This window comes from Caloenas nicobarica, chromosome 2, assembly GCF_036013445.1.
Source record: "Caloenas nicobarica isolate bCalNic1 chromosome 2, bCalNic1.hap1, whole genome shotgun sequence".
Lineage (NCBI taxonomy): Eukaryota > Metazoa > Chordata > Aves > Columbiformes > Columbidae > Caloenas > Caloenas nicobarica.
In genome coordinates, this window is record NC_088246.1 from 70,643,299 (window position 1) to 70,657,235 (window position 13,937).

The 13,937-nt window shown below is 42.8% G+C and overlaps 1 protein-coding gene across 4 annotated transcripts in view; it reads left to right on the forward strand.

Annotated features, from left to right (window-relative positions):
• Positions 1–13,937, forward strand: part of JARID2 (jumonji and AT-rich interaction domain containing 2) — a 231,367-nt gene that overhangs the window by 192,487 nt on the left and 24,943 nt on the right. For all 4 annotated transcript variants that reach the window (XM_065629999.1, XM_065630002.1, XM_065630000.1 and 1 more), the window contains 2 exons: positions 5,265–6,282; positions 10,376–10,875. In XM_065629999.1, coding sequence (XP_065486071.1) covers positions 5,265–6,282; positions 10,376–10,875 — 1,518 coding nt within the window. The remainder of the gene's footprint in view (positions 1–5,264; positions 6,283–10,375; positions 10,876–13,937) is intronic.

A 13,937-nucleotide genomic window follows, 5' to 3' on the forward strand; every position in this document is an offset into this window, starting at 1 on the left:
GGGTTCTGGGCAAAGGAAATGTAGTTCAATGGGGCCCTCTCTCGGCCTAATACGGTAATTTAGGTCTGCAAAACTGTCAACAGAGGAGTATTTTTATGAATGAATTCCAGATCGGTTGCATAACTTGAATTTGTTTGGGACCAAAACTGTTCTTGGTGTTGCTAATGTTGCTGTTATTACTGTGGTTGTTATCTAACAAGTTGTTTGTTGGCTTTATTTTGTATGTGTGTACGTGTCTGGAGGATGGATCCTAGGTGCTATGGAAAGGCGTGTATGTAGACCAGTTCAAATCCAACAAACAAATTGCTGCAAGACTATGTGCTGGTCCCATTTGCTTTTTAAAAGACAATAAAATTTAAAATCTATCATACTGTCTTTTACTGCAAGGCAAGTGTTCAGTAAAGTGGAGAAAAAGAGTGGTCTGAAGACAAATATATGTCAGCAAAACTGAGAAGATAGCTGAAAAGCACAGATAAGATTATTCGTATCCCTAGTTTCACCTTAGCTCAAGACTTTGAGTCATGTAAGGCTGATGTCAATCGCTATTGCTATTTGAATTAAATTGACTTCTTTCTTATGCGCTTAGTGTAAGCACTGCCTTGGGATGAAGCTGTGGCATAGACCTCCATTTGGGGAACCTGCGCACCTGGCAGTGTGGCCAGTTTTTTAGGCTGACTCTGTGTGTGTATGTTGGGTTTGGGGGGAGACATATCAACAGTGGAAAGGTAAGAAAATGCCTACCACAATTTCTTGTTTCTTTTGGTTCCAGTCGTCTGAGGGGTCCTCAGAGACAAGTACAGACCAGGAACATGTAGGTGATGACTGACCAGCCAGAATTTCACATTTGTCAATGTGAAATCCTGAATCCACCAGCTGTTTTGGTGGTGAGATATGACCACGTTGTTTGTTCCACTTGTTTCTAGCTGGAAGACATCTGTTGCAGCTTATTCCCATTTGAAGCGTGGTCTGTTCTGGTCTATATAGTACTGCTGTATCTTAAACATTAGGCTATCCTCTCTGAAAACACTCAAGATACCTGTGGGCATTTGGAGAGGGAAGAGGGAGAACCATATGAAAACCATCATGTTGCGTCTTTCTAGGAAAGATGATGGTCCTGAGAAAGTTTTCAGCAGTGTTTCTTTCTTGTGGGGTCTCTTTAGAAACCAGAAGGAAAACGGCAAATTCCTTATGTTACACTCAAAGCCAAGTGTTCTCTACTTCAGGACCTGTTCATCATTGGAATAGCTTCACAATGTTTGAATAAAAACTCAAAATAGTGTCCTCATAATCTAGGATTGGAGGTTAGATAGCTGAAGCTTATGTACCTGCTCAGTTCAAGATTTGGCCCTGAGAGATCTAAGCTTTCATTGTGTGGAGGTATTCCAACAACTCTAAACAGTTGTGATAAGTTGCTGTTTTCTTAATGAATTCAGTTTTCCAGAGTTTTGTATCTTGGCAGTTTTAATTCTGGCCTAAAGCTGATGGTGCTAACAGCATGTTTTTCTTTGAGGAGGAGTAGCTGTGGGAATCTTGCCTTTCTCCATGAGCACTTTCTCCATGCCTGTGTTTTGTTCTCATGCCCTGTGTCACCACCCCTTGCTGAAGGAGTGCCTCGGGTGGCCCTTCAGACATTTGGTCACAACTTCTTCAAAAAATCATAGGAAGGCTGGAGTGACAAGGTGCCTCCACACAGCTTGACTGCTCACTCTGAGGTGGTGTCTTGTCTGTACCTGACAGAACAGTAATATAGCTACGGCCTCCTTGAAACCTGGAAAACCTCCCCTAGAGGAGACCCCACAGCATCCATTGACAGCTTCTTCCAGTGTTTTTCTTTTCTACTAATGAGAAGGTTTTCCTAGTTCTGCCCGAGCCCATCGTTGTAGACAATTAAAGGGTTTTTTTCTCCCGCTTTTCCCAGTGAACATGGAAAAAGCATTTACTGTCTCTTTTTGGAGCTCCTTATGCATCGGAAGACTCTTACAGAATTGTCCCATACTCTTTCAGACTAAGTAAGCCCAGCTCCCTTGGCTTTTCATAAAGAACATGTTTTCCAAATACCTGAGCACTTTGTGCTCTTTTGGACTTGTTCCACTGTCTTAATTTTTCATGCAGTGTGGGCCCAATACTGGGTCCCGCCCTGCATAGGAGAGCCTGTGTTCCTGTCCCTTGCTTTCAACATTCTTAATAATAGGTCTCAGAAAGTGATTTGCGTGCTTTGTGCTATCGTGTTTTGCAGCTCAGTGTGCTCCCCAAATGTTCTTCTGCCACTACATGTATTTGATTTGTCCTTCCTAAAAATAGCACTTCCTCTTATTGTAAAAATGTTCTGAAATAAGTTCTTTGAGATTGCCTTTGATTTTGACCTTGTCTTCAGAGTGCTTACAGCCCCTTCCAGGTGTGTGTCACTAGAAAACGTTACAATAACCCAAGTCAGTGATGGAAGTACTTGGTAGAACCAAGGCCAAGGCAAGTCCCTGGGAAAAGTCACCTGAAACGCTCTCTCATGATGGCAGTGAACTATGACAATGATAACTTCTCTTGAGGATTACTTTATTAAATCCCCTGTGAAGCTGCATTAGAATAATTATGTCTAGGACGTATCTCGGGAACTTGTTTGATGGAACGTCCTGTGGGACAGTGACTGGAGCCCTACTGAAGTGGAGGCGCTTCTTTACCAGCTCAGCCAGGTGTCTGCCAGAAGATGATTAAATTAGCTCGATGTGCTATTTTGGCAAAATTAGGGGTGCGGGAGGTTTCTTTGTTTTGTTTTTGTTATTTATCTGCTTTTAACATTATCTTATTATAGTTTTTTTGTTTGCAAATTAACTATTTGATGATTTGTTCCAGAATGATTTTAGGGTTTGAAATTAGGTAGACTCTGCCTGACCTCAGTTTGTTTCCAGGAGCTATGCCTTAAGTCATCTAGGTGCACTTTAGCTTGCTGGGATTGCCTTCCTAGCTCTTTTGCTGAAATTGGTTATGTTATATATCTGGTAAGTATTCAGTCAGTGGTACTTTGGTGAAAGCTAATACAATAAAACCACAAACACTTTAGCCAAACTGTTGCATTTGTTTTGTGGTGGTTCATCTCCTCGCTTCTTTGTTGTTGTGGTTGTATGTATTTTTAAGGCATTTATATATTTTTTTTCTGTTTCATTTTATGTCCCTTACTAACTGAATTTTCTTTTTAGCTCCTTGGCCTTTCTGATTTTACCCATGCATGCTTTTTCTGTTCCTATATAGTTGCCCTTACTCACATAATTGTGTTTCTAGTTTTTACTGTGATTTCTTTTCTAATTTTCCAGTTATTAGAGAACTTTGTGAACAGGCCAGGCATAATGGCTTGTGCATTGTGCCCTTCCTCTGAGTGAGAATTGCTTTGGTTTGGGTTTTTTGCAGGTGTTTTGTTTGTTTATTTGTTTGTTTGGTTTGAAGTCCGTTGCCCTTTCTCTGCTGTTGTTACATCTTAGAAATGAAAACTCATTTCATGATCACCCTCACCCAGATTACCTTCCCCTCCCAGTTCTCAATCAATTCTTCTCTCTTGGTCTGGGTGAAATCTGTAATCGATGTTCCTGGCTATTTGTAAAGCTCTTGTTTTGGCTGCTGCAGGCAGGAGGCAGTGTCTCAGCAGCTCTCTGCCCAGGACTGCTCTGGGGCATGGAAAAGCACTGTAAAACCCAGGCCTCCATTTCAAATGGAGAGTACTGCCTAAATTTCAAGGGAAACGGCTAAATGCATTTCTGTTAGCAAGTGTTTGCATTCCAGATGTATCTCATACGTCTTTGGAAATCTCAAGGTAAAAACTCATGTTATCAGTTAACTGGATTTTCCTTAAGTGTTTCTGCCTGGGAAGCACAGAAAGGACAAGAACATGGATGGGGTTTAAAAGGGCATAATTCCTGCTCCAGCTTCTGGAGTACAGAGGAGAAAATGCACACAGTAAATGTGTGTATACACATACGTGTGCGTGTGTGTATGCAGAACCCCCAGTTTCCAGTTTCTCGTCAAGTCACGTAATACAAGACCGTAGCATGATCTCTTCAGTCTCTATTTGATCTCGATTTTATAACATTTTTTTCCCTACTTTAGAAGTGGCTACAATTCTTGCATTTATTTGAGAGAAGCTGCCATGCGTACTAATTTGGCAGGTATTTTGAAATCTCACAGGGAAGTAGTATAACTTTGCAGGAATGGGGTTACTCACCTGAGTGCTGATAAGGGGGGATTTTACTGTATGCTTTCACTTTGAGGACTTTTATCAATGTTCCTGATTTTTGTATGTGTTTTTCTGCACTCACAACAGTTTAAGGAGGTGAGAAGACAATGTTTAAACTCTGAAATGTGTTTCAGGTTTAAACTTGACCTTCATTTTCTTAGTAGTGGGGCTTAGTTTTGGCAGTGGTGAGCTGTCACAATTGCCTTTGAAGCTTGAGAGTTGCTTATAGTTGTAATATAAATTTTAGTTTCATAGCTCGGTGTCTAACAGAAAGCAGTGGAGTCCAGCAATTCTTAGTTGCAATGACGCATTAGTGATGAATATGATATAATAAAAAAATGTGTCAGCAAAACTGCCCAGATATCAAACTTTAAAAAATGCGTTGAGCTACTGTATACATTTTATTTTCAAATAATGACTTCAGCAACAAGGTGCCTCCCAAGATTTAATATGTATGACAGACTGGATCCTTCATGGCCATCCTGATCTGTTGGGTGCATAATGTGTTCAATATCTCGTTTTATATGTATGTATGTATAGACAGGAGGTTGGTTTGAATCCCAGTGTGTGTTTTGTGGAAAAAATACCCATTCCAGTTAGATAGTATACACTGTCTAGTTTATCTGCTAAGAAGTAGTAAACTGTGTATGCATTTAAGGGAAGTTGGGTGGGAACGAGATAGTGTCTGAGGGCCAGAAAAGGAGATAATGAAAGTATTAGTTTTTGTAAATCAGATTCCCTGTGTTTTGTGATACCCTTCTTAATGTCAGAGGCTTTGTACCCTCCGAAAGCAAGACTGGCTTTCTGGGGACTCTTTAGTTCTTTTTTAATCCATTTTATTTGTTTATTATAAATGCCCAGTCGCTCCTCTTGCCTGGGTGAAAACAGTTATACGAAGATTGTATGAAGGGACCAGGAGGCAGGACTGCAGAGTATGGTTGTCCAGCAGCTGGGACACCGTGGCTGAGTGGTAACATTATTAATTTACTTCTCTGTTTTCTGTTTCCTTCCTTCTGCTCCCCCTGCAACACTCCTGGCATTACAGGTTTCTAAAGTCAATGGGATCACTCGAATGTCATCTCCGAGTGCAAACGCAGCCAGTGCCAAAAAGATGAGAGAAGTCAGACCTTCACCGTCCAAAACTGTGAAGTACACTGCAACAGTGACAAAGGGAACTGTCACATACACCAAAGCCAAGAAAGAACTGGTCAAGGAAACCAAACTAAATCACCATAAACCCAGTTCACCTGTCAACCACACAATCTCAGGGAAAATAGAAAGTAGCAATGCAAAAACCCGCAAACAGGTGCTATCCCTTGGAGCATCCAAGTCTAACAATACCGCTGTTAATGGTGTAAAAGTCAATGGCAAGTTGAACCAAAAGACATGCACTAAGGAGGTGGGGAGACAGTTAAGGGAGGGGCTGCGCAATTCGAAGAGGAGGCTGGAAGAGACGAATCACATAGATAAAATACAGTCGCCCACCAAGAGAATGAAAGGGGCCGTCAACTTGGCAGAAGCTGCCAGCAAAAAGGCAGCCATAGAAAAGCCTTTGCTGAATGGACACCTTAAAAAGGAAGTGCCAGAGAAGAATTTGGAAAGAAATAGGCCGAAAAGAGCCACTGCTGGAAAGAGTACGCCAGGGAAACAAGCACATGGCAAAACTGAAAATGCCTCCTGTGAAAATCGTTCTACCTCTCAAGCGGAGTCCTTGCACAAGCCACAAGACTCAATGGGAAAGCACGAAAAGGGCAGTAGTAAGTCTGGGTGGGGGATGCTGGGGGAGATTCCCATCCTTAGGCCCTCCACCAAGGAATTTCATGACCCACTGATATACATTGAGTCAGTCCGAGCTCAGGTAGAGAAGTATGGGATGTGCAGGGTGATTCCTCCTCCAGACTGGAGACCTGAGTGCAAGCTAAACGATGAAATGCGGTTTGTGACACAGATTCAGCACATACACAAGCTAGGCAGGCGCTGGGGACCCAACGTGCAGCGGCTGGCCTGTATCAAGAAGCACCTCAAATCTCAGGGCATTACCATGGACGAACTCCCACTCATAGGTAAGGGCTGTGGTTTCCTTGGCCTTTTGTCGCTGCTTGTTAGCGTCCGTATGCAACTTTATGCTCCGTTTGCCTTTATGCCTAACTGAACCCCTGTTCAATTAACACTGCAGAGCACGATATCTCTCTCTTTATCCATCTCTCAGGCACGGTGCAGGTAGGTTGTCGGACGGAGAGCTTTCCTGGGAGGCTTTGTATCGCTACCTTCCTTCTGCCAGCTCTTTATTTCACCCAGGGAAAAAAATGCCATGTGGGCTCTCAGTTTCTAGATTTCAGGATCTCCTTTCCCTGCTGCTTCTTTTTGCAGGTAGTACCACTATGGATCTTGATAGCCTTGCTTTAAGTGTTGCATCAGAGTATTTTTTGGACCTTTCCAAAGATGTTTTCCAAACTGATTGCTGCCAAGCTTGAATACAAATTTTTTTTTTCCCTTCCTTTAAAAGCATTTAACTAAGGAGAAAAGAAAATATCTCGAAACTGACTTCTATTTGGGTACTCAGACACTTAAAATCACAAATTTGCAGTGACCTGCTGACATTTAACAACCGTTAAGTGTCAAGAATAGGCAGTAAAATGTGGTTGATTGCAAAATGGAGGTTTCATTATTTCTCCCACCAGGTGTCTGCCAGGACTAATGCCTGAGTGCGAATCACTTATTTAACAGAATTCTTGGTTTATGGTCTGCTGTCAAATATGACACGTGACAAAAATGTGACAATAGTTTGTAAAAACATGACAACAGCAGCATACAAATGAAGTATTGAATGAGCTACCTCCATCTCTACTGCCTTTGCAGCCGTGACATAGTAGCAGACTTATGTTTCTAATTTTTCTTAGCCCTTCCCTTTGTTTTTGAAGTGGTTTGAGTCAGAGCTCACGGGACCTGCATGTTGCAGCTTGAGGCTGGAGTTTTGCCTTTGAGGTGTTATCCGATCAGAGGCAGCGATCAGCTCTAGTTGGATTGAAGGACACACTTTTCTGTTTAAACTTCACAAGACTTCCCCCCCCACATTTGCAAACTTTATTTTATATCACATATGGTGAGCGTAAAGGCATTAGAGCACAGAAGAAGATTGCAGAGTTTATAGTGAACTGATGCAGGGCACAACAGAGAAGCGATAGAATTTAAGGAGAAGGAATGAGGGTTAGTGCTCTCTTGCAATAGCCATGCAAAAACGTTAAAGTAAATCTGAAAATTAAAATTACTCAAGCAGCAATAAGTGAACATTTTGTATGCCTGCAATGGTAGTGTGCTAATAGAGAAGAATAATGAATTAAATTTACATTGGCAAGAGAGAGAAGAAAATGTGCAAGACGGCTTGGCTCGATTAACACTCCTGGAGCAATGTCTACTTTTTAATGAAATACCTTACCTTGGCATTAAGATGGCATTACTGTTAATTATTTGTATTATTTAAGCATCTAAGAGCCTGATTAATAGGCGAGGATTTTATTCTGCTGGGTGCTATATACCTGGAGCAAACAGTGGTCTCTTACAAAATTTGCATCCTATGTATCCTTTCCGCTGTTGATTTCCTACCTATCATCTTGTGTTTAAAAACAAAACGGAGAAAGGAAGCTGGAGGTCATTGGTGTACAAAGATGAGAAATCTGTTGGTTCCAGCAGGACAGATACAAAATAATCCGCGATGATAAATGCCAATTTATTTAAGTAGACATGCATACTTATCCCTTCTTTCAGGGCCAAATCACATTTCCATTGAAGTAAGTGGGAGTTTTGCCAACAACTTGTGTAGTGCCAGCATTTGATATTAAATGCATACCTGAAGATTTTAAGATTTTTTTTTTTTTAAACGAGATTGCTCACTGGGCAATTTAAAAATATTTCTAACTTAGTGAAATTAAGACAATTAAAAAAAAAAAGTCAGACACTACTATTTCTGCATAACATGTGCCAGGCCTCATATTTAAGCCATTTTGCTAAAAGTGCCTTTTTAATGGGGTTAAAACTATTTTTTTTTCTTTTTTCTTTTTTTTACATTCTCCCCTCCATTTTTCTTCAGCCTTTCACGGAAGGTTTAAGCAACACGTTTAGTCCAATCCTGGAAAACATCAGCCTGAGATATAAATGCTTCCAAAAGCTGTGACTGTGTGAAATGGAATTATAATTGAGACCATTTTGTAAACTTTAGCTGTAGCTGGCCCTGTGGAGGAGCTGCCAGATATGTGAGGCTCCGGTTGAATGATGTGCTACTCGAGCTCTAATATTGCGGAGTGATTATGAGCGATCATTCCATGATGCAGGAGAAAATCACATTTCTTGAATAGCTCATAAACAGTGTTGAAACTTGGACCTTGAGCTGGGTGTGCACTATTTGTCCCGCTGGAGAACATGTATAACATTAAAGCTGGACCACACTTTTTTTGAGGTTAGGAGCATGTTACTCAACTTTATGCGGGTTGCTGAATCTATAGGGATCGAAAGCCATCTTAAATTCTGCCTTCAGCTTATTTGTGAACTGCGCATATAAAACACAAGACCAAAAAAGTAACAGCCTGTAATAGAGGCCAGCTTGAAAGTTGTTTCATTTCCAAAAAAATTACTAAATTGGATAAATCTGTCACCCCATAGCTTTGCCTTTAGCTCCTCAAAACTTTGCCATTGTTTTTTGCTGCATCCAAAAAACCTTTCCCCTCTTTTCACCCCTTTGCCCAGCACTGTGCGGGCAGCGTTAGTGAGCTTCTCTGCCTCCGGCGCGGCCCTCGTCATCCCCAAATGCTGCACGCAGGTGTGCGCCGCTGAGCCCCTCTCTGCACCACGCTGGCACGAGTGGTGGGCAGAGGGGAAAGCAGAGGCAAGAAGGAAAACTGGGATCAACTGTGGAGCTTCTGAGGTGCAGCACGAGGTAGTTTGAAGAAAGTAATACTGCTTGCACTAGCAAGCGAGATGATACAACTGGCCCTTAATGTACTATAGCTGTGTGTCCGACAGGGAGTATTTACCATAACGCTGCTTCTTGCACTTCTCTGTTGTACAATAGCATTTCTAAGTGTTCTGAAATGGCTATGGCGTAATGGGTTTTTTTTACTTTTCTCAAAGAAAAAGGGGAAGGAGAGACAATGTGGTGGCAGTGACATTGACACGAGTTTTGTATTAATTCTCTTTTTTCCTTCAGCAGTGCCCTATTGCATCGTAGGTGGTCTTTGGTCCATTTCTTCACTCTTTGTACTGATGATTTATTTCTGTGCTTTGGGAGTGTTTATGATGTTTCTTTTATTGTTCCTCATCCATTTGGCTGCTTTTTATGCTGCAGTTTGTATAATCCTCTATTCTTATTTTTTGACTGGAGTGTGAAATGTGCTAGTCATCTTAAAACATACAAAAACATAATGGAGTATAAAATATGGATGGCCTCAAACTGGAAGAATAATGTGTCTGGAACTTCTTTATGCAGTTACAGGCACCAACCCCAAACAACCCATCTCCTTCCTTGTCTTTTTTTTAAGGATTTGTCTACCTGTAGTGAAATTAATGGTGTTACTGTTGTCCTTTTAAAGACTAACTGTATTCAAAGTGTTGTGCAGACATTAGATAACCCATGTTTCACCTCCAGAAAGGATAAGTACTTGTCTTTTTGATTTCCAGTACCCATCTTGATACTTATTTTGCTTCTGTCTGGTATAAACCAGATGTAGGACTGGTGATGGGCAAGGGGAGGGTGGGAGTAGCGGACTTTTAAAGAGCTGGGTAACTCTTGTCTCCCTGACCGTTGGGTAGTGACGGGGAAAGACCCGTGTCAGGAGATAGCAGGGGGTGCTCTGAGAACAGAAGGGAATGAAACTTGAGGAGGAGAGCAAATTTAACCGTGGGGAAAGCTGTCACAAATAGCAAAATATGATCTACTGAAGGAATTAAGCTAGCAAAACGGTGCCACGCGCCTGTCTTTAGCAGGAGGCATACGAGATAGGGACAGTCCTGCTCTGGGACCCAAGTGGCCAGAGCTGCACGGGTGGCACGTCCCGAATGTGCCCAGCCTGGCAGCATGCTTGTCGCGAGCCACCCGCAGCTTTTCTAACCTTGTCTTGTGTTTCCCTTTCCCCTTCTCTGCTGCCTGGCACACACGGACCCCAGGAGGCTGCGAGCTCGACTTGGCCTGCTTCGTCCAGCTGATCAACGAGATGGGGGGAATGCAGCAAGTGACTGACCTCAAGAAATGGAACAAGCTGGCAGACATGCTGCGCATCCCCAAAACTGCACAGGACAGGCTGGCCAAGCTGCAAGAAGCCTACTGCCAGTACTTGCTCTCCTATGACTCCCTCTCCCCCGAGGAGCACAAGAAACTGGAGAAGGAGGTCTTGCTGGAAAAGGAAATCTTGGAGAAGAGGAAAGGACCTTTGGAGGGACATTCGGAGAATGCCTACAGGTTCCATTCCTTGCCCCGGTTTGAGCCCAAAAACGGACTCATCAACGGCGTGGTTCACAAAAATGGCTTCCGCAACAAGTTAAAAGAGGTCGACGTCCCACTGAAGACGGGCAGGCGGCGGCTCTTCGCTCAGGAAAAGGAGACCACAAAGGAGGATGAGGAGGAGGAAGAGGGAGTCCTTAGCGACTTACACAAGTGTATATACAAGGTAACGAGGTGGGCTCTGACAGTTTTGTTTTGCAGAACTGATGGTGCTGTCGTCTGGGTGGCATCTGGGTGCAAACCCAGCTGGCTCGGGGGAGCTGATGGGCTGCAGTGCCACCCCCAAAGTAGCGCAGCCAGCAGCTGTCGCAGCCGGGCGGTCTGATGGCTTTATCCTCATTTGCCTGGCTCTTGCAGGATGTCTGGAAAAGCTGGAAGGTGTTACTGTCATAACGAGATGTAATGGGCTGTGCCGTGCTTCATCTCCTTGTAAGAGGTTCCCTGAGTAGCTCTGCCCAGTTATACTTGCAGGCACAGTTTTTATTTACATTTTCTAGTGATATTTAAAGTAATTTTCTGCTTTCTCATTCTTGCAAGTCTCTTGTTGAGTGAAGTAGTGCTCCAGATCAAAACTAACATCACTAGAAATACCACTACATTTGGAAAGGGCAAATTGAAATGCAAACAATATTTTCATCCACGGTGCCAGATTTTGCTCAGCATTAACAGTCACATGGACACTTAGTCCTCCACATATCAAGTACATCCATTTACAAAGGAATGCTGACTCTTTTGCAGTATTTTATTTGGCAGTCTCCTCCTCTGGAGCAGGACTTGGCACTGCAGCTCACAGTGCAATTTTGAGTTGTGCTGAACTGTGTAGCTGTGCTTTGAGAGAAATGTGTAGTGTTGAGTGTCTGTGCCCAGTAAAGGAATACGCTGTTTTTCCCCTTCCAGTCTCACTTCCATCACCAGGAAATAAAGTCAGCCCAAAGTGGCTTATTGTTAGGCTATTTAGGGACTGCATGAGCTCATGACTTGAGCTTTAAAAGCTTGCTACAGATTTCTTTTGCAGCCTGTTACGATTCATCAGCACAGAAATTCTTTTACTCGGGGTCTCCGGCCTCAATCCCACCTTTGAAAAGCAATCTCTTTGCCGTACTGCTGTTGCAGAGAAGCTTATCTAATGACAGCATCTTCTGTGAATGGTGAAGTGGCATTTTGGTGCTTAATATCCTGTGCTTAATGATGTTAAATGAAAAATTTTATACTACTCACCCCCTGAGGGGAGACCTTATTGCTGTCTACAACTACCTGAAAGGAGGTTGTAGCATAGGGAGGGTTGGGCTCTTCTCCCAAGAAGCAAGTGATGGGACAGGAGGAAATGGCCTCAGGTTGCACCAGGGGAGGTTTAGATTGGATATCAGGAAAAACTTCACCAAAAGGGTTGTCAGGCATTGGAACAGGCTGCCCAGGGAAGTGGTGGAGTCACCATCCCTGGAGGTGTTTAAAAGGCATTTAGACGAGGTTCTTAGGGACATGGTTTAGTGTTAGAGTTAGGTTAGGTTATAGTTGGACTCGATGTTCCTGAGGGTCTCCTCCAACTGAAATGGTTCTATGACTGCTATATGAACAATCTCAAACTTGGTGGGGAAATGCCTCCATCTTCTTTTCTGGTGCAAGTCCCAAGTTAAAGTTTAGAAGATACAAAGTAACTCAAAAAGCAAGACTGAGATTTGTGAGAAGTATCCTGATCACACTTAGAAAATAAAAAAAGGCAAGCAAGCGAAGCGCAGGAAATATAACCAGCCTGAGTCTGCTGAGCCTCAGGCCTTTACTCCAAAAGGCTGAGAGCTCCCAAATCGCTGCTGCTGCCCAAGAGGCACTGGTAGTACTGACAGCCTCAGACCCTGTATGAGTCCAACAACACCTGGTAGAAATATTTGGACTGTGAATTTTAAATCATTATAACTAGGCTCAGACACATCTTTATTAGTCACAATAGGAACCGTTATGATCAACACATTTTTGCCAATGAGAAATAAGTTTGTTTGTTCCTGTAGCATAAAAATCTGTGCTTCAGGATTCTACAAACTCTTGAAAAGCATTTTCTGCATCCTGCTGCTTGTAGAGGCGTTTTCCCTGCAAAAAGTTGTTGAGATGCTTGAAGAAGTGGTAGTCAGTTGGCGAGAGGTCAGGTGAATATTGCGGATGAGGCAAACTTCATAGCCCAATTCATTCAACTTTTGAAGCGTTGGTTGTGCGACGTGCAGTCAGGTGGTGTTGCGGAGAAGAATTGGGCCCTTTCTATTGACCGATGCCGGCTGCAGGTGTTGCAGTTTTTGGTGCATCTCATTGATTTGCTGAGCATCCTTCTCAGCTGGAATGGTTTTGCCAGAATTCAGAAAGCTGTAGTGGATCAAACTGGCAGCAGACCACCAAACAGTGACCATGGCGTTTTTTTGGTCCAAGTTTGGCTTTCGGAAGTGCTTTTCGATCCAGCCACTGAGCTGGTTGTCACTGGTTGTCATATAAAACCCACTTATTGTTGCACGTCACAGTCTGAATGAGAAATGGTTTGTTGTTGTTGCATAGAATAAGAGATGATCACGCTTCAAAACGATGATTTTTTTGTTTTTTGGTCAGCTCCTGAGGCACTCACTTGTTGAGCTTTTTCACCTTTCCAATTTGCTTCAAATGCTGAATGACCGTAGAATGGCTGACGTTGAGTTCTTTGCCAACTTCTCGTGTAGCTGTAAGAGGATCAGCTTCGATGATGGCTCTCCATTGGTCGTTGTCACCTTCCAATGGCCACCCACTACACTCCTCATCTTCAAGGCTCTTGTCCCCTTTGCAAAACTTCTTGAACCACCATGGCGCTGTAGGTTCATTAGCAGTTCCTGGGCCAAGTGTGTTGTTGATGTTGCGAGTTGTCTCTGCTGCTTTACGACCCATTTTGAACTCGAGTACAAAAATCGCTCCAATTTGGTTTTTGTCTAACATCATTTCCATAGAATACAATAACAATAAAACAAACAGCAAGTAATAGGTCAGTAGGAAAAAAACATGAAGCAAGAAAAGCGCATGAAAATGGTGTATAACATAACCATATTTATTTAAGAATGGATTCCAATATCAAACAGCAAATTTTAACAATTCAAAAGCTGCAGTTCCTTTTGCACCAACCTAATACTTCTGTTCTGGGCACGGAAGCTGTTAAGAGACGAGCACGGCTGAGCCTGCGAGCTGGTGCTCTCCCCACCCTCCAAAGCAGCTGCAGCACATGGA